Here is a 27,338-nt window from a genome sequence, read left to right as displayed (position 1 = left end):
ATCAGATATTAATTGGTGATTTGGAAAATATAAAGGCTCGTATCCTAATCCCAGCTCCTTAAAAGCTTAAAGGGTGATGAGTTAGACTGGTGATAGAATGAAGGGAGGGGTTGAGGGAGGCCTGGCCCCCACCCCAGGCTATGGGCTTTAGCTTGGAGCACTAGGGTTGTGAGGTGGCAATGTGTTTGTTTCATCTCTTTTTACCTTATATATTTTATTCTTTCATTGTATTTTATGAACATAAGGGTAATGAATGATTTTAGAAACTTTTAAAATTCTAAAAATTTGAAGAAGCAGGTTAACATTTTGGCCTTTTTTCCAGTGTATTTTTTTTTCTCTTGCCTCTATTCTAAATAACTGAGCTCATACCAAATATACAGTTTTACTTTGAAGTTTTGTGTTTTTCTTCACTTCATTAATTTCTTCATTATAAAATAATTGAGTATCTACAACTTGTGAGATGCTGGTTTTAGATGCTGGGATGCAGCAGTGAAGGAAGCAAACTAAGTTCCCGTTCTTGTGGATCTTCCATTTGAAAGACAGAGAGTGGGCCAGGTGCAGTAGCTCATGCCTGTAATCCCAGCACTTTGGGAGGCTGAGGCGGGTGAATCACCTGAAGTTAGGAGTTGGAGACCAGCCTGACCAGCATGAAACCCTGTCTTTACTAAAAATACAAAAATAAGCCAGGCATGGTGGCGGGTGCCTGTAATCCCAGCTACTCGGGAGGCTGAGGTAGGAGAATTGATTTAACCCAGGAGGTGGAGGTTGCAGTGAGCTGACATCGCATCACTGCACTCCAGCCTGGGCAATAGAGCGAGCCTCCATCTCAAAAAAAAAAAAAAAGAAAGAAAAGAAAAAGGAGAGTGTGAATTGACAATAAGCCAATACATAAACTATTTCAGGCACTGGTGAGAACTCTGGAAAAAAGTAAAGCAGGATGAGGATTGTGTAGTAAAAGGAAGATCTCCTTTACAGGAGGAAGCTGGGCAGGGAGCCATGCAGATACCTGGAGAAGTGCATTCCAGGCAGAGCAGGTGGTCAGTCCAGCCCACACAATGAGGCAAGAGTGTGCTTGGGGTGTGGGAAGAATAGCAAGGGACCATTGTGCCTGGAGTCAGTGCCCAAAAGTGTGGTGCAAGCTGCCTTTTAGAGAGGTAGCAGGGGTCAGATTGAATAGCACATTGTAGCACAGATATTTGAGGGATATGTAATTTGAAACTGATATCCCAATGACATGATTAATGAAAGAGTATCCAATGTAAGATTTGGCAGCAAACAGTATGGCATTGCAAACTTTTGAACCAGGACCCTTCATGATTGAAATAGCACATTCCTATTTAGAGAGGATTACAATTTAATTTTTTAAAGTCCTGTGTAATAATGCTGCCTTTCACATTCATAGTTTTCTAAAATTCCAAATTCTTGAATAATCCCCATTTAAATAATCCTAACACAATTGGGAAGCTGCTTACCAGTAAAGTCAGAAGTTGACCCTAGTGGTTTCTACTCTACTGGGAGCTTATGGGCAGACTCCAGGAGTATCTGTTACGTGATCACTGCTGTTCTGTAGTGGCCCAGTGGAGCTGGTTAGGCAGATTCTCAGCAGGGTAGAGCCTCTTGCTTAATGCACACAGCAGCTTAGCCAGACTGAATTAATTTAGAGTCCTTGGCCCAGAAAGTTTTCCTGGTTCTACTTGTAGAAAAAGGCAAATCACACATAACAAAATACTTTGTTTCTAGGATTAGTTAAAAACAAAACCAAAATCTCTTATATCTTTGTTATAATGTAACTCCTTAAGAAAAGGATTTTCATCCTTTTTTTTTTTTTTTTTAACTTGTGTATCCTCCAGTACCTAAAATTATGCCTAACATCTATTAGGGTTTCAAAAATAGTTGTTTTCAGTGAACGAAGGTCACATTTTAGGACCTTTATGTATTTTGTCTGGATTTCCTACATCCCTTCATTCGTAATACTTAGAATCAGCCTTGAGGTTCAGAAGGACCCTGGAGCTGAACAATTAGCTACAGAATGCTAGAGATCCTATAATTCCTTGAGTATCACCAACACATGGCCTCAAGACATGGTATAGACCATAGAAATGTTTAACCCTCATAATAAGATTAACCAGAAAACATCCTTCACAAACAGAAACTCTAGATTCCAGTGAACAAAGCCCACCCCGAGAGTCCTGCCCTTTTGAAAGTGGAGTTAGTTCAGGATGGCTGAGAGTGTTGGGCCACAGGGATTAATAAATAAACACCCACCCACAAAGGTTTGCGTGTAAGGTGGACCAAGTTGATAGAGCCTTTTTTTTTTTTTAAACAGATTTTTTGGTTAAAAGTGGAATGTTAACCATGTGTCGACTCCAGGAATATGTTTCAATAATTCATTCATCATTTGGGAAAATAAAAATGGAAATCTTAAAGTAGGCATATTAATTTAGATTAGTTCCTTTTTAAACAGGCGCTTTATAATTCAGAAAGTTTATTTAAACACTCATAAATGAATTACATCAACTCATGCTCCATCTATTATTCCATTACAGACTGGGAAATAATTCCGGATAATCTATATGTAAATGGCAATGACTCTAACCAAAAAGGTCGAAAGGATCTCAGTTTATCAACTGTTAATTTCTTCACTTTGGGGAGGACACTCATTCTCTTTCTTCTTGCTTTGAGCCATCTCTTAATAAAGAAAAAGGATCCTGGGGCAGTTTGCTAATAGAGAAGGCTATGAAAACCATTGTTAATATATAGTTAGGGCATAATTTGAATGACTTCCTGTAAATGAGTTTTTACTAATTAATATTTTCAATAGAGATTCTCAGCATTCTTCAGAAAGATGACTTTGTTCCTGCCACCGTATGTGTAATGTGGCTCCTCTATATTTATGACTTAGAGTCATGTTTTGGCCTGTGAAGCACAAAAACCTTTCTGGAGCCAAGTTTTGTCAGTGCTAATACATGCCCTTTACAGCCCACATTCCTTAATTGCAACAAAACACTCGCCTGATAGGTGAGCAGTCCTCACACCCTTATGAGAGAGGTAAGGTCATTGGTTAGTTTCCATGAAGTTTGGAACGCTCTTCCACATGAGGTTGCAGAAGTCCTGACAAGCCAGCTGAGATGTGCCTTGAGGTTGGGGCTGTTCTGGAAAAGGAATAAGGAGCAGGAGTCCAGCCCAGAGGCAGCTCCTGTGGCTGTTGGGTGTTTTACTCTTGAGTCTGTCAAGAGCAGTAAACGTGACCCATGTCATCAGAGCAGTGGCCGAGATTTCCTGGTAAGGTAAGAATCTAACTGGAGCTGCCTTCATTCAGGGCACTTCCTCCACCCGCCATTCAGCAAAAAGCAAAACTGTTCCCTGTGTGTAAGAGTCAGTGGTGAGGTTTCACGGCTCGCCTGCGGTGGGGAGGCTTTCCTGCACCATGTCAAGTCCCTGGTCCTCCACCATTGCTTTATTTCCTGGAACAGGTGAGTGTCCTCACAGACCAAGTAGAAGCCCAGGGAGAGAAGATTCGAGACCTGGAAGTGTGTCTGGAAGGACACCAGGTGAAACTCAATGCTGCTGAAGAGATGCTTCAACAGGTAAGGGCGGGTGCACTGAAGGCCCTTGGGTTCTGAAGCAGCTCATGTGCTGAAGCCCCTTTGTGTGCCCAGGCTACAGATCTCGCTGTCGTCTTTCCTATCCTGCCTGGAGGTGGGATTGGCTGCTCAGTGTATAGTGTTTATACAGCAAGTGAAACCAACCTGTACGTTGAGGGTGGCAGAGGGGGTAGGGAAAGGAAGGGCTGCCCTGAGATGAATAACCTGCTGAGCTGGTTAGACAGATTCCCAGATAGCACTTTCCCCAGACCTGGTGCAGTGAGGGAGCCCTCAGCTGGGGGCCTCACCCTCATCCTGTGAGTGCCATCTGGAGTTTTAGAAAGTCGATTATCAGCTGATTCTATGCCCCTTTCCCATCCCGCTCCACCTCTTCCTACTCTATATAGTTTTTTAAATAAAAATTACTACATAAATAACATTTTAATATAATTTAATAGATATCAAAATGGAAAAAATATTAAACTGTTCCCTACCATTCAAATAATGTCTTCTCCTTGTTTTCTTTTTGCCCTTGTTATGTGTATACATGTACTTTCCAAATCTGTAGTCCCAAGAGATGCGCAATTTAGTCCTCTGATTTTGTATGCTTAATATCATATAATTTTTCCCATTTAAAATTTTTGCTGTATTGTCATCTTTACTATCACTTATAATAGATTTTCTTAGTAAAAGTATCAGAATTGACTTAACTATTTTTCAATTCTTAAATACTTTTTCTGTATTGTAAATAATGAGCTACAATTTTTTAGGAAGGGGTGTTGAATTTTTATTGCATCAAAACTCTTCAGAATTTGTTGAGAAGCTAATTAGGTTTTTAAATGAACTGTATTAATATATCTAATATTTAATTTTCCTTAAATCATTCTTACATTTTAAGTTATCTTGAAAATTAAACAATGACTGAAGTTTATGTGTGTATGCCTTATAACTCCTGGCAGAGTACTTGGCACATAAAAGGTGCTCACAATTACTTAAAGAACAAAGGTTGGTCCTTAAAATGAGTGGATTCAATTAGAGGACTACTTACAATCTTTCCCCCAAAAGCACTAGCATTTTTTTTTAATTGTCATGATCAGCATAAGACTCAGATTGTTTCTTGACAGCATACTGGTGAACACAGGCTTTGCATTTTATCTTTGGTTACATGATAAACATCTTAATTCTGGTGTTTGCTAGTTTGAGTGCTTTTGAATAACTTTATATAAATGTAAGTCAGTGTTTTTATATATATGTCTTCATAAAAACCAGTTCCAATGGCTCAGAAACTTTTGTTTGTTATCTTTTCATTGCTGATTAATAAATTACCACATTCTTGGCTCCATTTGATTTTCTACTTAGGTTGTGTGCCATTTCTCTTGTTCATAATATTCCCTAAAAATCTGACTAGCAAGAGGAATTGAGGCTTTTTTTTTTTTAATTGAATCTTTCTTTTGAAGACCCAGGAAAGAAAATAGCCTGATGGAAAAAAATCTCAAATGATGAAAGTATTTTCAGAAAGAGTGCAGAAAACAACCTACTAGATTGTGTTTTCAAGTCTGCACAAGGTGTGGTTTTGAGGTGAGAAGGATAAGGGAGGAAGATGATGGAATGGTGTAAACAATCCAGAAAGAGATCAAGAATATTTGAATATGGAAAGGAACATGTCGGAAGGTTGATGTTTCAGGAAGGTTATGCCGGGAGAGTAACCACATAATCAGACGTCAGAGAATAGCTGCATTGTAGTGCCTGAGTTATCTGACTGCCCGTGCTGCTGTGCCTGCTCTGCATAGCTCTCCATGGCAGTGTTTCTGCTCCATTGTCAGAGTCTCTGTGACAAGGAGTCTGATTGTGATGCCCTGTACCACTTGGGGAGAGGCTGTCTAGTTCCTCTAAGCATCATCCCATGGATGCCATTTTAGACTTTTTAAAAAGTCATAAGCTCAGTTACCTTTTTTATTCTGTTTATTCTAAATCCTCTTTCTTGTGTGCTATGGGTTTGGTATTGGGCATGTGGTACCATATGCCATACAAGTAGATGTCTTAACCTGGCATATTTTGGAGTATGGTAGCCACTTCTGAGTTTCAAAGATTCCTGAGCTTGACCAAGTTATTTTTCTGCTCATAAGCTTTCATTGTGTTCTCTCAAATTGTCAAGGGTAAAATGATAGCAGTGTGCAGTGCTCCTTTCTTAACAAATTGAGTTCAAGCCATAGGACACACCTGAGCCTCATCTCCCACTCATGTGTTCGCTGGGCTGGGTGGCACCAGAGCTTGAGATCTTTTGAGTTCCCAGATCTAAATCCAAAGTTGAATGTTCGGCCACACATGCTGTTGCTTTCCTGACGTCTGTTTGATGCTGTTTGTGAAGACACTTGATTCTTGCACCACAGTGCTGATGCAATATCTCTGGCTGGACTATGTATGCATTCTCTGAGCTAGGGACAGGCAAACACTTGCCTGATTTGACTGAGATATCCTGGGCTGCAGGGCCCTTGGCTTCTGGTGGTAGGAGCAAGAATGACTCATGGCCTAGAGGCAGAGAATGGAGACAAACAATTGCCTCTTTCTGCCAGCCTCAGAAACCATTCCTGCCCAGAGCCAAGGCGAGCGTGCTGCTCAAAGGCTCTAAAGGAAATCCTTTCACTGTCTCAGCATGCGCCCTTCTGACTGCCTATAGATAAGGTGCTTTCTCTGGGTTTGCTGCTCCTGATAACCCTGCAGGCTGAAGACATCCTGTCTGAAGGCAGCAGCTGCTGTTCTACTCCAGTTGACTGCCCATTTAAGCCCAGTAATGCTAGATATTCTCATTTTTCACAAGACTCAAAATCCAGATTTAAAGAGTTAAAGACGTCTGCTTTTAAAATATTAGCAGCTAATTTAAGTTTTTTTAAATGCTGTGTGAATCATACAGTATATACCTATAGGTCAAGCCTGGCCTGCAGGCCTCTAATCTGCAACCTCTCCTCTAGACTTGGCCCCTTCCACAGTCTGGAATAACTCTAGGGGGACTTGGGGAAAGCCAAATCAATGAGCATAGCCCAAACTTTGTGCTTAGAGGGGCTCCAAGAACCCCAGTTGAGCTGTCTCTCTCCATAGTGTTCTCTTGACCAATGTCAACCTCCCTCCAGGAGTACAAGAGGTGAAGAGTTAGTTCCCTACCCAGTTCATGAACAATGTACTCATTGTATCCCCAGCCACAACATCCTCAGCCTGTCCCTGCTCAAGGCTGATCTCCCAACTCATATCTATTTTTGCGTACACATGAACTCATCTAGCCTCCAGAAAGAACAAAAAGACCTCTTTTGGGGTTAGACAGGCAAACCAGAACCAACCAGAGCCAGCAAAGGGGCAGGTCCACATGAGCCCACCTAGATTATGAACACTTTTCAGGGCAAAATAATGTTTCTATTTTGCAGCCCATGGCAGGATATAGGATGGGAAGGGAATATGATAGCTACAAGTATCTCTCAGGACTGCTACAGGCATATCATAGCTGTCAACATAGGCATATAGACATACCTTGTAGCTGTCTGTATAGACAGCTACAAGCGTCTCTCAGGACTGCCTGTGGAAGCACCTAGTCACATGTGGTCTTAGACTCACTGAGCATGTCTGGATTGCCCAGGAAACTTTCCCCATTAAGAAGAGACATTTCTTGGCCAGGCGCTGTGGCTCATGCCTGTAATCCCAGCACTTTGGGAGGCCGAGGTGGGTGGATAACCTGAGGTCAGGAGTTCGAGACCAGCCTGACCAACATGGTGAAACCCTGTCTCTACTAAAAATACAAAATTAGCCAGGTGTGGTGGTACATGCCTGTAATCCCAGCTACTTGGGAGGCTGAGGCAGGAGAATCGCTTGAACCCAGGAGATGGAGGTTGCAGTGAGCCAAGATCATGCCATTGCACTCTAGCCTGGGCAACAAGAATGAAACTCAAAAAAAAAAAAAATAAAATAAAATGAAGAGACATTTCTCAAAAGGATCTTTAAGGGAGGGACAGTCCGTGTCAGTTTTCACTGGTCTGGTATTGTCTGAGCCTGAAAGTAGAACTCACAGCACTGGGCCCTGCCTCTTTGGTCCTTAAGCAGATCAAGGCATTGCTCAGCTGCACACTGAGGCTATCAGAGGCCAGGGCCCAGAATTGTACCCTAGGGTTTCAGGCACGGACCAGCGATGTTCTCGTGACTGGCTCAAACTATGCTGGCAACAAAAATCTCTGTATCATGGGGAGGGTTTCCCTGGTCTGTGATATACTTGAGGCTCGTGGTGGCATTTTCTAAAGTAGCCACTGTGAGCTCACTGGGGTCTAGTAGGTTCTGCACCCTTCTCTAGAGGAAGAGGATCTCTGGGAAGAAGCTGATGCTACTCAGTGAATAAGAGGTTTTACATGGAGCTGGTGGCCAAATGGAGCATTTTCCAGAGACTGGCCATTTACAGATATAATCCATATAAACAGAAACAGTGTTCAGTGTCAAAACAACACAGGGAAAGGGAGCACCGTGGGGAGGAAGTAAGGATGCAAACCTTGTGAGGACATAATCCTGCTTTTAGGAAATCTTGGACAACACCAGCCTCTATTTCCATCCTCCCTACTGAGCCAGAGCTTCAGGGTTTAGGCAACTTCATTTTTTTGACTTTTAGGTGAGGTTGGGGAGTGACAAATATAGGGGATTAAGAGTTCATGGATATGAGTTTCTGTAGATTCACTATTTGCTGTTGATCTGGGAAAGTCGGTGCACCTGTTTTCTTACTAGTAGAGATTGAGGACGACAATATGGACTCTGTATTGCCCACCTCTTACTTCTCAGAGTTATAGTAAAGTTATTCCAGTGTTATTAAGCACGAGCTATCACACAGTTGGGCATTGTGAGTCAGGACACTGAGCAGGAGGTCGTGGGCCTAAGACATAGGCCTAGTAGCTGCCTGGTAAATTTCCCAGGAGTGCCTTTAAGCAGGTATTTCTATCTCAAAGAGAATATTAAACAGAGCTGTGTACATGTTCCGGTGGGAACACAAATCTCTCTGAGGTGGGTAAGACACTGATTCAGAAGTGAAGAAAACAGGAATTTTTCAAATATTCCCCAAAATTGCCTCTGGGGATTTATGAGCTAATGGATTTCTTCATGCTTATCCGATGTGATGTTGGGTATCCAGACTACAGGGCAAAGCAGATACTTTAACTCCATTTTACAGATAAGACTGAGGTTCAGAGAGATGATTGAGTTACTGAGGACTGAGTCTGGACTCAAACTCGAGTTGACTACGAGCACCTCTTCTCTGCACAGTGTTACTCATGAAAGAGACTTCCCTGCAAGACCTGGGCCTTTTACTTCAAAGGGCAAAGAGACTTATTTTTCCTTTCATGCCTTTCCATTGCCCCCTCTTTCATTCTGGTTTCAGGTTGCCAGTCTGGCTGCAGTCCTCTGTCATTGGTCAGTAACTCCCTGGGTCATATTCCACACTTAAAAGTAGATGTAATTGCTTCAAGATGTGGCCCTTTAAGGAGAGAATAGGTTGAAAGGCAAATTCTTTTTTTCAGCTTTAGTCAGAACGTGAGTTTTGGAAAAAGGAAATGATGAGTTGTTCCGAGATATAAACTTTCTTTCATCTCTTAGAAAGAAGAAGTATTTGTCCTTCTGAAAAGGTTAGTGGCAGTTTTGTCCACTGATTTTTTTCTAAACATTTATTACCCAGTTTCATGGTCCATCACAGTGAGTAAAACAAACCACCCTCCCCCAGACCACCTCCCTCTTCATTTGCACAGGCAACCTTCAAACAATTGAGAGCAGAAGCAGAATGCCGCCTGTGAAGCCTTTGCCCCTTATCCTCAGCTCACTGCCTCCCCTCAACTTCCTCCTCATACACTGCGGTAGCTGCATAACTCCAACAGAATTCCACCCTGAAGGTCAGGAAGCCTTCAACAGGAGGCAAGCATTGCCTGGCGAGGACGTGGGTGCTCCAGACAGCCTGGATCACAGTTCACTCCAGTCTTGAGAATAAGAATAAGGGCTCCAAGAATGTTTTCCTTACAGGATAGACAGAATAAAGGCAGCCAGCAAAGGAGATGGAGAAGAAAAAAGAAAGGTCAGGAAAACCTGAAGCAAGGAAGATGGGGTGGCTAGGAGTACCTTACATTGAATGGATGAAGGGCGAGACAGTTAAGACATGAGAAATGCAAGCTGCATCTCAAAGTTTGTACATTGGTTCCAGGATTATTTCTGTGCCCTAGTTAGTGAAGGCAGAAGCCAGGTTCAGGCAGGCAGAAATCTTATTGAGGAGTGACACACATACACCCACATGCACCCACACCCACCCACCTACTCACCCACCCATACACACACACACACACCTCATACCTACTCACCCACACATACACACACACACCCCATACCTACTCACCCACCCATACACACATACACACCCCACACACACCTACTCACCCACCCATACACACACACACATACACACACACACACACACACACACACACACACATGCATCTGTCCAGCAAGAGGACATGGGAGTTGATGGTGGTAGCTTTGAGGGCAAGGTCAAGACAGACGTTTCTTTAGAATGTCAGAAATTTGATCATGTTTATAGCCTGAGGAATGGGAGCTGATGGTTAGGGAGAGATTAAATGCCTGCCAGGGTGGATGATTGATGGCCCTAACCTAGAGGAGCACAGAGCTTGGTAGGAACTTGCTCAAAGTCAGTACAGAAGTGAGGGAGAGTCCGGGACCATGTGAGCAGGAGCCATTCTGAGTTACCAGCTGGAGGGAGAAACAGGACCAGAACTCAGAGAACAGGGCCAAAGGCTGCTGGTTGACCAGGGAGTTACCGTAAGGTTTATCAAGTTGTATGGGGATGTATGAAGAGTCAGGAGGCTGAGAAATAGCCAGAAATGGGAAGGTCAGTCAGGGGCAATTCAGGAACAAATTCTGGAAGCATTATATCCTTTGATGGTTACTTTTTATGTGCACCTGGAAGTGTTCTGAGCTAGGGAACAGTTTTCAAAGGTGAAAGAAGCCTGTAGAAAAGATAGCAATGTGCAATTGTGGCAATTTATCCTTGGAAAGGAACTATGGGCTTACTGTTTCTAGACAGGGATTTAAGATAATGAAAGATGATGCTAGGAAACTTTGAAAAAGAACTTACATTCAGTGAACAGATGCATTTTATCTTTTCAGCAAATATGAGAAGAGATTATTTGAGGAGAAGAGGGGGACATGGTAGGGGTTTAGGGCTTGAGCAGACCAGAAAAGACTTGGAACAGTTCCTGAAAGGAATGGGACAGAGACAAATACAAGTTTTGCCAGGCAGTATTGGAAGATCAGCTATAATTAGATAGCATAAATTTGTATGGAAACCAACTGGCATCAAGTTACTTTTACTAGCAATTGTTAAGCTGTGGAGAGTGGAATCACAGACAAAAGACTAACAAATGCACACGAGGCCTGGTACAGGATTGACATCCCATGAGGATTTTCTGCTGTAGGTATGAATGCAATTGAAATGACTCACCTCAAGGTACAGAGTGGATAAGGAGAACAATGTTGCTTCAAGGAAGTTGATAAACCAGGAAAATAGAGTTACTAAGTAACTAGTGGCCACAGAAGAACTTAGAGGTTGAGTGAGCAAGTGGGACAGATGAAAGGTCAGAAGATTGTGGCCAGAGAGAATTTCAGAGCTGAAGATTTTAGAAGCAAAGCAAACACATTCTGGATACACGTGAGATCCAAGTTGTGACTGTGCTGCTGAGAAGCTGAACGAAATGGAAAGCAAAGCCTATTGGAGCTGAGGTCAAAGAATGTGAAGCCAGAGTGGATGCTGAATGGAAAAATTAATAACAAGGATGTGGAAGCTATTGAGGAGGTGGAATCCACCTAAAGTAGGTAGAAAATCTGTTGATCAAGAAAAAAGCCTGAAGGAAGCGGGTTAGTTCCTTCGGTTTGGGGAGAATGTGGTATAAGTGAAGAGCACTGCCTTACAATAGGAGGACAGATGTGGATGGTCGGGGGGCCAAATGGTGGGTTGGAAGCAGTCCTGGAATATAGGGAGCACAGTGTTCTGTAAGTTGGATTGGTGGAAGCTGAGTGGTCTCCACTTGAAATGACTGAGAAGAATGTGTAATATTGTTGAAAGCACAAGATTCACTTTATGTTGGAAATAGAAGAAGCAGTTGAGGATGTAGGATAAGTTAACTCCTATTACAACACACATTTCAGAGATCACAGTTCATAATAGTGGCTAAGGGCGTTGCTGGATCTGGAGATGGGGAAGTAGAGCTGGACTGGGATAAGTTTGTTGAAGACTGATTTTGAGTTTAGGGACCAGAACAGTAATTATGACAGGGACAAGGGGAAGATGATCATGAAAGGTAGAAGCACATGCTAATAGATATAAGCTGAAGAGAATAAGTAATGTTCTATTATCAGTGAACTATATGAAATTAAGCAACCTCAGGTTTCTTTTTTTTTTTTTTTTTTGAGACGGAGTCTTGCTCAGTCGCCCAGGCTGGAGTGCGGTGGCACGATCTCGGCTCTCAGTAAGCTCCGCCTCCCAGGTTCACGCCATTTTCCTGCCTCAGCCTCCAGAGTAGCTGGGACTACAGGCGCCCGCCACTATACCCAGCTAGTTTTTTTTGTATTTTTAGTAGAGACGGGGTTTCACTGTGTTAGCCAGGATGGTCTCGATCTCCTGACCTTGTGATCCGCCCGTCTCGGCCTCCCAAAGTGCTGGGATTACAGGCGTGAACCACCGCGCCCGGCCACAACCTCAGGTTTCTAATTAAAATGTTAGTGTGTCCAATTGTGAATGTCTATTTGGAATGTTAGTGTGACTAATTCAAACACTGGCATGACCAATTGGAATGGCTATTGGAACTAGTGAAAATATTGTCTTCATCAGCTGAAACATTGGTATGACCAATCACAACCTGGTAGTTAAAATAGGGATTTTGGCCATGAAGGAAGCAGAGTAGACTCTTAGCTTTCAAAAGAGATATATTGTGAAACTTTTAAAAATCACGTCAAAGCAATATTTTGAATGCTGATCAGAAGACAAAACTGCGTGAATACCTTTTTTTTTTTTTTTTGAGACAGGGTCTCACTGTGTCGCCTAGGCTGGAGTGCTATGGCATGATCACAGCTCACTGCAGCCTCAACCTCCCAGGTTCAATCAGTCCTCCCACCTCAGCCTCTCAAGTAGCTGGGACTGCAGGCCCATGCCACCATGGGTGCTAATTTTTTTTTCTTTTCTTTTCTTTTTTTTTTTTTTGTAGAGACAGGGTTCCACTATGTTGCCTAGGCAGATTTCAGACTCTTGGGGGCTCAAATGATCCACCCACCTCAGCCTCCCAAAGTGCTAGGATTACAGGCATGAACCACTGTGCCCAGGCTGAGCATCATCTTAAGACGTTCAAGTACTCAACAGGGGCTTTGTTTTATTAGTAACTGTCATGTGTCTAGGCACTGGCATCTGGTAGGTGTTTAAAAACATATTTGTTGAATGAAAGAATGAAGTCTCATGGAGGATGTTTTTTCCCTGAGATCTTAATAGTCTAAAGACATTTTCTTGTGGACCTTGACCTGTGCACTTGTTCCTTTTCCCCTTTGCATTGGCAGCTGGGAGGCTCACACGTACATTATAGTCTATCTCTAGCTGTTTATAGAAGTTTATGGCATAGATTTTCTACTGACTGTAACTCTTGACTTTAACTTATTTTCCTACCTGCTTTAATTTTTATGATTTATTTTTTAACTTGAAAATATCTATTTTACAAACTGCCTAAAAACATTTTGGGAACAAGGTGGGTAGGCAGAAGGATAGAGAACTAGAGAATGAGGTAATAAAGGAAGAGAGGGAGGTAGGGAAAGGAAAGAAGGGGAAGAGAATAGGTGGTGTGGAGGATGATTACATCTTAAGATACTCATGTACTCAAGACTCAGAGAACTTATTGTGTGTGCCCTCACACTCAGGAAAGAACTGCTTAAGGCCCTTTGTGGCCTGCATAGCCTTAGCACTAGGCCCTGATAGGTAGTATGTGCTCAATGAAATCTTGGCAATTTGAGTGGACATTTCCTGGGCTCACTGAATGTTTGTTGATTGCCTATTTTAGCATGTTTTTTTAAATGTCTCTTAAAATGCTTGGACTTCTTTCTCTGTTTGGGAAACTGTGTAATACAATAGACTAAAATGAGTTCTGGGGTCAAACAGAGTTTTGTTTGAAAACTAAATCTGCTGGCCGGGCGTGGTGGTTCACGCCTATAATCCCAGCACTTTGGGAGGCTGAGGCGGGTGAATTACTGGAGATCAGGAGTTCAAGACCAGCCTGGCCAACATGGTGAAAGCCAGTCTCTACTAAAAATACAAAATTAGCTGTCTGTGGTGGTGGGCGCCTGTAATCCTGGCTACTCAGGAGGCTGAGACAGGAGAATCGCTTGAACCCGGGAGGTGGAGCTTGTGGTAAGCCAAGATCGCGCCATTGTACTCCAGCCTGGGCAAAAAGAGTGAAACTCCATCTCAAAAAAAAAAAAAAAAAAAAGAAAGAAAAACTAACTTGGCTGCTGATTGGCTTGTGTCCTTGGCCAAAAGATTTACATACTCTCTCTTGGCCTGTTTCCTCATCTGTAGAATTGGGATAATATTTCCTGCCAACTCACTGGGAGGGTTTATTAAGAAGATGTATACAAAAGCTCCAGCAGTCTCTGGTACAGAAGAGGCACTCAAAATATTTCAGTTCTCCAGTGCATTGGACACACTCATCTGGCTGACTCCTAGTGGCCAAGTAGCCTGTGCTCTGGCTGCAGTGCTCTGCCTCTGCCTTGTGAGCCAGCTTCCAGTCTGGCTGGCCCAGGAAGAGCTGGCCTCCTTAGTCCCAGAGCTTGGGCAGCTTATTATGCTGAGTTGCTGGACTTCTAGATAGATACCCATCCCCTCAGACTAGCAGATGAACAGTTTGTTGCCTGCCTTTCCCAGGTAGGCTGTTTCCCAGGCTGTTGGCCTGGGGAATCATGTATTCCAAGTCAAAAATTTCTGTCCTGCATGGTTTGATTCATGATCTGAGGACAGTTCCAAATCTGTGACCTCGTAGTGGCTGAGTCAGAGTGTTGAGATTGCCATTCTTGTGCTGAGCTTGGGTTGCCCAAGATGATACAAAATGGTCAAACCATGGCAGGATATTGCATATTCTTCTGTTCATTTGGCCCATTGCTATTCCTGGTTGCTGTGTCTATTCTTGCCATAACCTGTGTAGCCAGTGTCTACCATGTGCCAGGATTTTGGACCTTACAGGACATTGTCCTTTGCCAATGGAAAAATAAGTTACCCTGGACTTTAGGAAATGCTCCTGATTTTTGAGGTCCTTTATAATCATATTAGTTCTAAGTGAGTGTCTTGTCTATCATCTTTATTTTTTACCTTGTTTATGCTTATTAAGTGTTTTTATTAGTGACAGGTTTGTTGTCAAAGACCTGGGTTATTTGGTTATAGTCTGCTACTGTTCTAGTGATGGCAAGATTAGTAATAAGCTTCCTGGTCTGTCCTCACAATTGGGAAAGAACAATCTTATTTACATTCCAGAGTGGCCAGATTATAATTTTGGAATAGCCCAGGAAAGATCCATCTCACATAAGATTCATATGTAATCATTCAATACTCTTTGAACATCTACTTTGTGCTCTAGCTCCTGTCTAGGTTCATTGCAGTGAAGTCCTGTATTCAAACATGTTGAAGACTGGGCTGAGCATTGGTTGAGCCCAGAAAGTGATCTAGAAATTTTGGCTTTGAAAAAAATATATTGTTAAGCGTTTTTGTTTGTTTTGATAGAGAGGACCTGCTGCTTTGTCTTTTAAAAAAATTGATAAATTTGGCTCTTTGAAAGTATCCATTTGCTTTTCTCTACATGGAAATAATGAATAATGGTCTCTATGGGCAAACATATTTGAGAAATGTAGCTCACCTTGTCTATCAAAGCATAGTGGGTGGTATCGGGGGTGTGCTATTCCTGAGTAGCCCAGCATCAGCCCAGGCCCATCCATAATAGGCCTGTGACTCATATGTACCAGTCTCAATTCTGTGTTGTTGAACACACAATTTAGGTATTGCCTTACGTGCTGTAGATGAAGCCAGAGCTGTTCTTATTGCCATGGTGGTTTCTGATTTCAAGATCTGTTTTTGCTTGCAGGAGCTGCTAAGCCGCACATCTCTTGAGACCCAGAAGCTTGATCTGATGACTGAAGTGTCTGAGCTGAAGCTCAAGCTGGTTGGCATGGAGAAGGAGCAGAGAGAGCAGGAGGAGAAGCAGAGAAAAGCAGAGGTGAGGATGAACTTGTACTGTCTTAAGCTCAGACCTGAGAAGGCTGTCATAATGTGAATTTAGGCTGTCTTGTCAACTCCCAGCCTGGAAGCTATTGGGTGCCAGAAATATCTATACACTAGAGATGCAGTGATCTGTTAATACCAAGTTATCAGGTTTTGCTGTGGCTGCAAATTTCAGCAATATCCAAACCACCCAGTTTTGGCTCTAAGGCTTTATCTGCCCTCAAACTGCTGACAAGGATGGAAAGAGAAGCAATAGTTGGGGAAGAATAAGACAAAATATGGAGGGACACAAGATGTCTTCTGTGAGAACCAAGGAAATGACAACGTACCAGAATGAAGTTGGCTTCCCAACAGGCTATTGTCACTAGATCCAAGGAGTCTGGAAACATTTCTTGACGTGCTTTTCCCTGACCCAAGTGGAACCTCAGGTTATGTGTTTCTTTTCTCCTGATGGGTCTTATGGAGCGGCCATGTGAAGGCCTTCTCTTAGAGAATGTTTTCCTAATTTTGTTTTTCAGTCTTTGTATGCCATTGGCTGGAACATGCCAGACTTTTTTAAATAAATGTTTACAGAATTTTAGACTCAGACTCCTTTGAGAGCAGGCAGCCTGTTTTAACCTTAGATAACCGTCTTCTTGTGCCTCTACCTTTAAGTTCTTGTATTCACACCAACAATGAGAGATATGAAAGAAGATAGGTTTTAGGTTTAGAAACACCTTGCTCATTTACTGACCTAACTAATTGTTAGCAGTAAAATGGATAACTGTGTGGTAAAGTCCAAATAAAATCATGAAAGTTAAGTACCTGTCATAGTATTTGGCATTTTGTCAGTACCTGGTATGTCTTCATCTCCTTCCTACATTTAGGCCAAAGACAGATATTGTTCCCTTCTGATAAGTGCCAGCATTAGTGCATACTGAAACCTGCCATGTTTGCTGAGTAAACACACTGGTGATTAGAATATTTCTAATGTGCGAGCATATTCCTTGCATTGCTTTTGAGAACATGTTCATTAATTAGAAGTACAGTTGCCAAAAGAAGATATCCCCAATAAGCTGAGAACAGTAGCTTGTATTGATTAAGAGTCCAGGCTGATGAATCAGATCTCCTGGCTTTAAACTGAGCTCAGTGGCTTTGTGATCTGGGGCAAGTAATTTAACCTCCCAAACCTGTTTCTTCTTCTGTAAGATGGAGGTAGTAATACTTCCAATTTCTTTGGTTATTCTGAGGAGTGAATGAGACAATGTATGTGGAACTCTTAGCATAGTAATAGTTAGCTTTTATTGATCACTTACTGATGGTATTGTTAAGCATGTTGGAAATGAAAATGTAGACATAGATACGTTATTTACATATTGCAAAGTTTACACAGCCTGAAAGCTAATCTGTGTGAAGTGTTAGTTGAATTAAATGTTCAGGGAGAAGTAACTGAATTTTCTTCTGGTTTAAAGTTTCTTCTGGTTTAAAGTTATACCAATGTTTCAACATGCGTGATTGTATGTGAACACACATTAGGACTTCGGGGGCAGAATTCCATAAACTCTGTGAGAAGGCTTAAAGTGGCAGACACTCAACTCAAAATCAAGAAAAAAAGGGAGGAGAGAGACCTATGTCACGTAACTTGAAAAGTGTAGGGTTTAAAAAATGCAATATGACTAGATCCAGGTAATCTCAGAGTGTCACTAGAAATTAGTCTCAGTTGTATCACTTGGTTCTGTTTTAGCCTTGTTCTCAAGAAGACTCTCCCCAAGTGGTGACACAGATAGCCATTGGTAGCTCCAGAATGATATCCTACCAGCCAGGCAACTTCTGCAGTCAAAGAGGTGCTTTCTCAAAGGTTCCAGCAAAAGCCCTAGGAGTGCATCTCATTGGGTCAATTTGGGTCATATACCTGGTTCTACACCAGTCACCTCTGGGATCCGTGCATGAGGGGTGGGGGGTGTGAGTATGAAAGTCAGCCCATCTGTGGAGGTATGCAGAGTTAGCACCAAGCTGGGATAATGCAGTCCTTTTAAAGGGACATCAGAAAGGAAGGAGAGCTCCCGCTTCTGGGATAAGAAGCACTAACACAGTCATCTTACTGTTTGCTTTTTTCTTTCTTTTCTGAAGGATTATTTTTAAATCTGAATTTCTTGTTTTTGTTTTTCGTTGGTCTGTTCATGCATAAGGCAACGTAGACCCTGAGTGTCTGACCTCAATTCTACCAGATAACAGCCCTTCCCAGTTGCTAGTACAAATATTAGGTTTCCACGTGGAGGAATTCTGCAGGCTGTGCAAACCTGTGATAATCAGTGAGCAGCCACATGATCTGAAACAAATTCCTCATTCTTGTAATTGCACATAATCTTTGCTGGTATGCACAGAACTTCTACCTCTATTTGTGAGTATCTGGAGCACCAGGGGTTTAAAACCACAGGGTGCTGCTTAAGCTGCACTATTGTCATGTGCATGGAGATGTTTATTTTGAGTGAGACATTTTGCTAGCTGAGGTCATCAGATGTTGTAATTGGATGAATAAAGGGAATGCTGCTTTCCATACTGTACTGCGGCTGTTTTCTTCCAGTGAATGTATTTAGCTTAAGGGCTCATTGTGTGTGGTTTGGAACAGGCAGGATTCTTTTTTTTTTTTTTTTTTTCTTTAGGTATGAGGTAGCCAGATCTGAAATAAACCTCCTCAGCTTAGCTCAGGCTTTATCCTCAAATTCTGTTTTATGTTTTAATGAAAAGAAGAGAATGCTGGTGGCAAGAGCATTGCAGACTGCTCCTTCTGCTCTGATTCTGATCATAGCCCAAGCCAGCATCTTGCTGTTTAAGTTGTGGAAATGATTACTGACAGTCATTCTGTAAGACCTGAGGACTTACAGGCACAGGTTCCTTGATGGCCAGCCTTGCTCAGGAGTGAGTAGTGGCCCAAATGAGATTTGGATGAATACTAGGTTTCCTGTTTACCTTTTCTCATCAGCCTTTTGCAATGGTTCAGGGTCATATGAGGGTACTGAAGATTGGATAAATTAGATGTACTCCTGAAAAGCAGAACTATGGAAGAATGATTGACATGGAAAGTAAATACCACAATAAGGGGATGGAGCATGAAAGAAAGAGATCCAGAGGTAAAGGGAAACCTGTGTGTGGACACAGATCAAAGCATTGCATAGGCATGTTGCTCAGATGGGTCTTCTCTGAGAAAGGAATCTGGCTTCCCCATGCTGTGGGGGTGCTGGCAACCTGCAGCTGGACCCCATTGTGGTAACTGGAGGGTTCTGTGAGTAGTTACCAGAACAGCCTGTTAAGAAGGGAGCAGGGACCCCAGATATGCTAGGAAGGGGAGTCAGCCCAACTGATCAGGGGTACGTGTGAGCAAGAAGAGAACAGGAAAGAATCTCTAGGATTTCCTGCAGAAAATGGAAACATCTTATAGCACAAGTGATGATGCCATCATTTCTTCTTTCTTGTGGTTAGGACCTTGGGAGAAAGGGATTCTGATTTCTGAACTGAGGCAACAGAATGATGGACTTGGACTACAGAGCAAGATCTGGGAAGATTGTGTTTGCTCAGAGATGAGCTGGCCTAATGAGGAGAGTTTTGTTATTCTTGCTTTTATTTTCTTTCTTTACTCATTTGCATCAATATAGGAAATATACTCCCACAATTCAAAAATCAAGAGTTCAAAAGGGCATATAGCAAAAGGTCTCATTCAACACCTGTCCTCCAGTCAGCAGTCAGGAACCAGTGCCATCAGTTTGTATCCTTCCAGGGTTATACTATGTGTGGACAAGTACATTCATGTGGATACACACAGACACACACACCTCCCCTCATTTTTATACAGATGTTCACTATTCTAGACCTTTCCTTTTAAATTTAGCAGTCTTGGAGTTCTTTTTACACCAAGTATGTTTTTAAAAACTTCCTCATTCATATCTATGTCTGCATATTGTTCTACCATCCAACTATAGCCTAATTTATTTAACCAGTCCTCTCTCAGTGGACATTAAGGTGGTTTCCAAGTTTCTGCTATTACAAATAATGCTGCAGTGAATAATCTTGTATATATGTAAAGATATTGATGTGGAGTTTATGGGTCAAGGAGTATGTGAACTTGACATTTTGACAGATATTTCCAAATTGCCCTCTCTAGAACATAGAGGTTATATTCCCATGAGCAATGTAATGCATAAGAGTGCCAGGACAGTATTAAACTGAGCCTGAAAAAAGAAGAAAGAACTAAGTAAAATTATATACAAGATTAACAGGTAAGATGGAATTGGGAACAACTGTGATTACAGGAGGTGCCCAGTAGTTTCACATAGAAAAGAACCATAAAGAAGAACTTTAATGGTTGGCAAAGTGTGATTAAAAAACAAAGTGAGCTGAGGTTACAACACAGGACAGCAATTATAACCTCATAAATGCCACCTAGACATCATGATGTGGGACCCAGAATGGAATAGAGCTACAAAAGGGTCTGCTTTATGGGAGGGAAACAGACCTGTTAAGAGAGGAGATGGGCCAGCCCTGGAGATAAAGAATTATGAAGCTAGGCCAGGTGTAGTGGCTCACACCCGTAACCCCAGTACTTTGGGAGGCCGAGGAGAGTGGATCACTTGAGGTCAGGAGTTTGAGACCAGTCTGGCCAACATAGTGAAACCCTGTCTCTACTAAAACATATGAAAATTAGCCAGGCATGGTGTTGTGCGCCTGTAGTCCCAGCTTCTTGGGAGGCGAGACATGAGAATCACTTGAACCTGGGAGGTGGAGGTTGCAGTGAGCCGAGATCGCGCCACTGCACTCCAGCCTGGGAGACAGAGCGAGACTCCGTCTCAAAAAAAAAAAAAAGAAAAAAAATTATAAAGCTAAGTTGAAATGCCAAGCCTGAGGACAGACATACCATAAAACAGTGACAACACATGGCTCAGGAGAATTAAGGCAGAGTAGCCCAGAAGTTTTGGGTACACCACACGCTGAGCAGAGGGAGGAAAACAGATGTGTTCCTGATGCAGGTCTCCAGACTGATGCACACAAGGGGCAGTGATGGAGGAAGGGGAGCAGCAACTTACTTGGTTAGCTCCTAAATGTCTCCCAGCTGAATTCTGAAGCATTTGAATGTTCACTTGTTTGTTTTTCTCACTTGCTTACACTCTACTCAGAGGGTAGAAGACAAAACTAGGAAAACTGCCATTCTAGCTCCAATATTGAAGCAAAAGGAGGCACTGGTTTATGAAGTAAAAGTGATAGGTACCTTGAGAGAAAGTGGTCATTGTTATTTGAATGTTCACAAGGGTGAGCACGGAAAAAACTAGGCATAAACAGACATGCACTGTAAACTTGGGTCAGTCATAACTCTTGGCAGTTTAAAAATAAAATGGATGGGGAACTATCAAATAGAGGAAGACCCAAGAATGTTGAACTACTTAAATATAATTCTGACTGTGCAATCTCACAGTTAATACCAATAAAAAGGAAGAGCTTAGAGGTCTCTTGAAAGGAAGTAGTTTTCAGAGGGGCTTGTACAAAAGGCAGAAAGGACATACGCTAAAGACAAAAGTGCACCTGCATGACCAGTGTCAGGAAGGGGACATCCCAAACTAAAGGATAATGCTGAGGACAACACAAAGCCACACACACACACACAAACACACACAGAGTTATGTTCTTAATAAGAAAAACAAAGAAAAAATGGACTTGATTCCATGGATGCCTCTGACAGGTACAAAAAATTTAGGACAGTAGTCCCCCAAAGTGCTTGCTATAAATTAACTTTAAGGAATCAGGAAAATCAAATGTTTCTAGAAAACTGGAACCATTTCCTTCTTGATTTTCAAAACGGCAAAAGTGTGATAGATTCAATAAATTTTAGTCTATTGAGTTTGGGGCCAACTCTATGATGGTTTGCAAGAAGCTAGGAGACAAAGTAGTGGGGATTGGTGTCCTCGAGGAGTGAGTCACATTAGATTGGCCTTATTGGTTTGGCCAGGAATGTGTCTTGTGGTAGACCAGGTAAATCCACATTTCACTGAAGTGTTGCAAAAACGTTGCTTGGGATAATCTTGTAGACAAGATGGAGGAATGTAAGATGAAGATACTGAAATTGCATATTGGTGCCTGACCGAGTTCAGAGTTTAGGTACATATTGTCATGGATAAGTGTTTTGTGTGCCATATGTCACCTGTGCATACGTGCTGACACACTGGGTGTTTGGGTAAGGGGAGTCAGTGTGTGTATCATGCATACGTGGAGAGGGGATGTGTTTGTGTGTGTGCCCTGGTGTGCACCCACATCTGCTATTGCTTCTGCTTAGATGAAGGGTTTCTTCTAGACTCCATATCTCGGTGTTGACACAACAGTATGGCACAAAGGAGCTGTTGGGGATTTGTTCGAACTGCCAGACAGGCACCTGGATGGGGCAGGCCTGAGGAAAATTGCCATGTCTTTTGGTTCTGGTGAGGAAAGTGGAGGGCTGTCGACAGTGACCACTGGGTGCCACCTCCTCCCTGCCCCATGCACCTCTGTGCTGTTCTCTTAAGGAGTTCTGCATCTGAGAGCTGTCTGACCTGGAGCGCTTTTCTCTTCTTTCTTTTCCTTCCTACAGTCGGTTCTGAATGTGATCAGTGAGCTGCAGGAGCAGATGTGTAGGCTGCAGCTGGACATCCACAGGCAGATTCAAGAGCGCCTGTTACACAGTAGGGACCACCCTGAGGAGGTGGCGGCCAGTGACGGTGTGGCCGAGTCCCAGTCCTGCGGCCAGGACTGTGCCTGTTGGGAGGGGTCACCTGTAGGAACCACACTTAAGTATATCAGAGCATGCGTGTGTGGGGCATTTCACTCGTGGAGGGGCTGGGGTTTCTCCTAACCAGAACAGAGTGCAGTGGCTTGGCATGGATCTGTTGTTACCTCTGGGCAGAGCTTGGACTCACTCAGTCCTCTTGGGATGTGAAGTGAGCTCAGTGACCCTCACTGAGCAGGGTCTGAGCAGGTGAGGCCAACCCTCAAACAGGTGGCACTCATCTCCTTAAGGGCTGGGAATGAGGTGCACCAGGTGCTCTGAGTGATGGGGTATTTGTGCCACAGGAAGCCTCATGATTCCCCTTCCCATGTATATGACTCAGATACTGATTCCTCCTCCCAGGCTGGGAGATTAAACAAAGTTTTGTTTCACATGATTTTTTTTTTAAGGAAAAAAAAGTATTATGAAAAAGAATCCTTTCAAGTTTATGTTTACCCCCAGTGAAAAAATAAAATGCAAGTTTTCATGTGCTGTGAATAATTAAGTCGTCATCTCAATTTCCAGGAAAAATCCCCCCCACATCATCACATCAGGCTGATTTTATAACCACTGAGCCACACGGGGCTGTATCTGACTGGGACTCTGGACTTGGCTTTCCACATGGGGATGACCTGGTCCTCTGTGACTTTGCTCATGGCAGGTGATAGCAGCTTCAGCAGAGACAAGTCTATGCCTCCAAGGAGACCTACTGTTGAAAAGGACTTGGAAGCTCCCCAAGAAAAGACCGAGGTCACAGCAGCCATGAGTACTACAGAGGGTACCCTGGCTCTGTAGGAAGTTACTATGGTCCATACTCAATTAGAGAGCCTGTTGAAAATCTAGACATAGGTGTTGGGGGGAGGGATTCGGTGGGAAAGATTTCCTGCTGCATTAAAGGACAGGGGGAAAATAGGAAAGTCAAGATGTAAATGTAGATTTGGATAGAGAAGCCTTGAGAGTGTGTTGGCACATGATCTATGTTGAGTAGGTTACTCCAGCAAGACTTTTAAAGGAAGGTAAAATGTGCGTGTACTCATGTTGGTAGTCAGTGATGGACAACAAGTAACATGGAAGGAAGAGGATGTTCCAGAGGTCACAGAGCCTGGAGAGGATGATCGCTGTGTACCCACAGTGGCAGCTCCTCAGGCAGTAGGAACCTGCATACTTCTGATTCTGATATCAGCTGGCCTGACACCCTCTCCAACAGACTGAGTAACCTGGCTAGGATACAAGGCTGAGCAGAAGAACCCCCAACTTGTGGGCATTGGAGCCTCTCAGGCAGGGCCAATAATGTTCTCAGAGAATGATTCAGGGTCTGCTGCAAGTCAAAGCAGGTAACTGAGGCCTTGATATCCAGTGATGCAGATCATGGATGCAATAGCCTTAGCTGAGAAGTTTCCTTTTTCGGCCTCTCAAAGTGTTGGGATTACAGGCGTGAACCACCATGCCTGGCCGGAAGTTTTCTTTGTTTTGTTTTTAATGGGCATCAGCAAATGCTCACCTCAGCTAGAAGGCAATCTTAATTAATGACCCTACGAAATTCAAGGGTAAGCAATGTCACTTCGTGGTGGATTATCTCAGAAGGCCAAGACCTCCAGGCCAGTTAAATAATGACTTGAGTTTCATGTGTGCATTCATTGACAAATTGTGCATACCTACTATGTGCCAGGCACTGCAGGATAATCAGAGGTTAGCAAATGCCTCATGGAGTTTACAGCTTAGGAGGAGAGCTAGCTGTTAGCTGTCATACAAATAAATATTTAATTGCATATTATGTAGGAAGTACAAGAGAATATAGCAGAGGGGCCTGATATAGTATGGAGGTCAGGATAGATTTACTCAGGGAGACCTGAAGGATGGGCAGGAGTTAACCTGGCAGAAAATTCCAGACAGAGGGAATGTTACCTGCAAAGACCTAAATTGGAGAGAGGAACTGAAAATTATCCATGTGGCTAGAGCATAACTAGGGAGAAAGAGTGATCCAAGAGGCAGGCAGGGAGGTGTCAGGTCATGGGTTGAAGTTTATGAGCTTTGAGAAGCATGGGAGTGCCGTGATCTAATGTATGGTTTGATCATATCACTCCCCCAGATGCCACAGGGTCAACTGCTTTGAGAGGAGCAAGACAACCGAGAAGCAACCAATGAATTGACTGTCCAGGCTGTCAGTGCTAATTGCTAGACCAGAGTGGTGGTGCCTGAGTGGGAAAGAAATGCAACATTCAAGTCGTTTTCCTGGAAGTAGAATTAATAAAACTTGGGGATGAATTGCATACAAAGGGGAGGAAGGAGAGGGAGATGCTGAGGATAGATCCTATGTTTCTGGATAAGCTGTTAGATCGATGGATGTGGCATTTAGTAAGATGAGAGTAACTAGGAGAGGAGTTGAGGATTCCACTTGGCACATGACAGTCCGGAGATGCCTGTGCAGCATCCATGTGATGTTAAGTAGGAAGTTTGTTGTATGAGACTGCAGTTCAGAAAGCCTATGGAAATAATTATCTTTATGCCAATTCTTCTGATGGGAGCTAGTCAGCAGGACTAATTGTCTGTTAAGGGAATCTTGGTTCAAGATAACAGTGCTTAGTGGAGTCATCTTTATAGAAGGAGCAGTTTCACAAACAAGGGTCCTGGAGTCAGAATATAGGGGCTTGAATTCCATGTAAGAGAAAATTGTTTGTGTCACCTCCCCACTCAGCAACCTTCAGTGAATCACTACTGTCCAAAGAATGGCATCAGAACTCATCATATGTATTCTCATCCTCAAGCCTTTACCTTAGGGCCTCACCTTAACTTCCCAGCCTCATCTTCCACTGTGTACCTACACCCATCCTCAGCTCCAGCCCCATGAGTTATCTCCCTTTCTGTCTCCTATCTTTACTCTTCCCTGGATGCTTTCTCCCTCCCTCCTTTCTTCAAACCATTATCTTCCTCTGAACTGGAACACCCATTATGGCATCTATATTTGGCCCTTAACGTTTGTTCCCTTAGGGTTTCATTTTTTTCCTCTATGAGGCCTTCCAGGATCACAGGCCCCTTCTTCTATCTTCCTTCACTCCCAGCACAGAGAGATGCTCCCAATTAGCCTGCTTCCTACTACTTTGCATCACAGGGAAGAAGCTGCCTCATTTCAGCAGCTCTGTTCTTCCCACTCCAAAGCCTCGCCTGCCTGCCTATACTCATGCGTGTGATGCTGGCATACCCCGCAGAGGACATAGATGTCAGAGAAAGGGGCAGGCAGAACAGGTTCTAAAACTAAAAGGAAAGTTTTCACTTTCTTATGTCTGGAATGCGCTGGCCTTTGTTTTTTAACGGCCATACAGCTTTCCTGAAACAAGGGACATGTTTAAAGATTAAAGCTGCTATGTGGAGCTTGATGTGGTTGCTGCATCCCCTATGCATGAGCTTAACCAGGTTGGTAAATCGAGAGCACATCTTTTAACCATCAGAACTTTGTCTTTCTCCCTCATCCCTCTAGGAGTTACTGCAAGAGCTCAGGCACCTCAAAATCAAAGTGGAAGAATTGGAAAATGAACGGAATCAGTATGAATGGAAGCTAAAGGCCACAAAGGTAAACGGCACACCTGATGCTTATTGAGAGAGTACGAGGGCCTTGTGGAGAAGGTCTGCGTTCCAACTTGGGGGTTTCCAGTAGCCTAAGTTTGAAAATGCAAATCAGCCCTCCAGTGTGGACACACAACAGTGCCCAGATTGTGCAGCAGACAGACTTGATCCAGGAAAGATCCTCATGGAGAAAGCCTGTGAGATTATGAATTGCTCAAGTGTAGTAACCCAGTCTGCTTCCTCTCCCTGCACCCCATAACGCCTGGCTGAAGCTGGACCAAGAAGCGGCTAGGAGTGGGGGGAGCAAGTGAGTGGCAAGCAGTTAGTCATGAGTCCTAAAGCAGATGTTGGATGCATCATTTTAAATTCAGTAGTCCCTTCTAGAATCAGTTTTTCAAAAAATAGGCATGCTATATATTTGGCACAAAATATAATCCTAAAAATGATATAAGCTTCGAATTATTTCTTCAATCAAATCATGGTTCTCTTAAACTAGGGAGCCTGCAATTTAAAGGACACCAAAAATAAATTCTATTGTGAAATAAATTTCTTCCCTCCCCACTTTGTTTCTTCCTTCTTTTCCTATACTAAAGTGCAGAGATCAAAACTAGTGGGTTACTTGTAGCCCATAAATTTTTTTGGCCTGCACATTGGATTTTAAAACGGTGAATTGTAATTTAAATTTCAGGAAGTTTACATTAGGCTACAGTTAGGTTTCCTTTGGGGAGTATGGGGAGATGGGAGGCTCACACCTGCCTTCCCCTACTGTGTCTGTGGTGCCACCCAAGGGCATTACTGGATCGTTTTTATTAGAATTTTCTTAACTTCTACTTTGTATTTTTATTTTTTGTGCAAGTTAATTGCTAATTATTATAAAAACAGTAACACACACTATAGAGAATGTTCAAAATGTAAAAAATTAAAGGAATCAAAAGCACTCATACCACCTAGGTACTACCAGTGCTAATATTTCCTTCCATGTATTCTCTTCTGTGTCAGGCCATTCTTGCATTGCTACAAGTAAATAGCTTAGACTAGGTAATTTATAAAGAAGAGCTTTAATTGGCTCAGGGTACTGCAGGTTTTACAGGAAGCATGCTGGTCGCATCTG

General features: G+C 42.9%; 1 protein-coding gene across 6 annotated transcripts in view; it reads left to right on the top strand.

The window, feature by feature from the left end:
• Positions 1-27,338, top strand: part of PPFIBP2 (PPFIA binding protein 2) — a 142,680-nt gene that overhangs the window by 80,240 nt on the left and 35,102 nt on the right. For 5 of the 6 annotated variants that reach the window (XM_008008017.3, XM_037999769.2, XM_037999770.2 and 2 more), the window contains 3 exons: positions 3,474-3,587; positions 15,767-15,898; positions 26,142-26,234. In XM_008008017.3, the coding sequence (XP_008006208.1) occupies positions 3,474-3,587; positions 15,767-15,898; positions 26,142-26,234 (339 nt within the window). Of the gene's footprint in view, positions 1-3,473; positions 3,588-11,398; positions 11,471-15,766; positions 15,899-26,141; positions 26,235-27,338 lie in introns of those variants that run through there. The other variant, XM_008008103.3, reaches the window with a different exon arrangement.

Source organism: Chlorocebus sabaeus, chromosome 1 (assembly GCF_047675955.1).
Source record: "Chlorocebus sabaeus isolate Y175 chromosome 1, mChlSab1.0.hap1, whole genome shotgun sequence".
Classification (NCBI taxonomy): Eukaryota; Metazoa; Chordata; class Mammalia; order Primates; family Cercopithecidae; genus Chlorocebus; species Chlorocebus sabaeus.
Note: the sequence above shows the minus strand (reverse complement) of the source record. Positions and strands in the feature narration are given on the sequence as shown.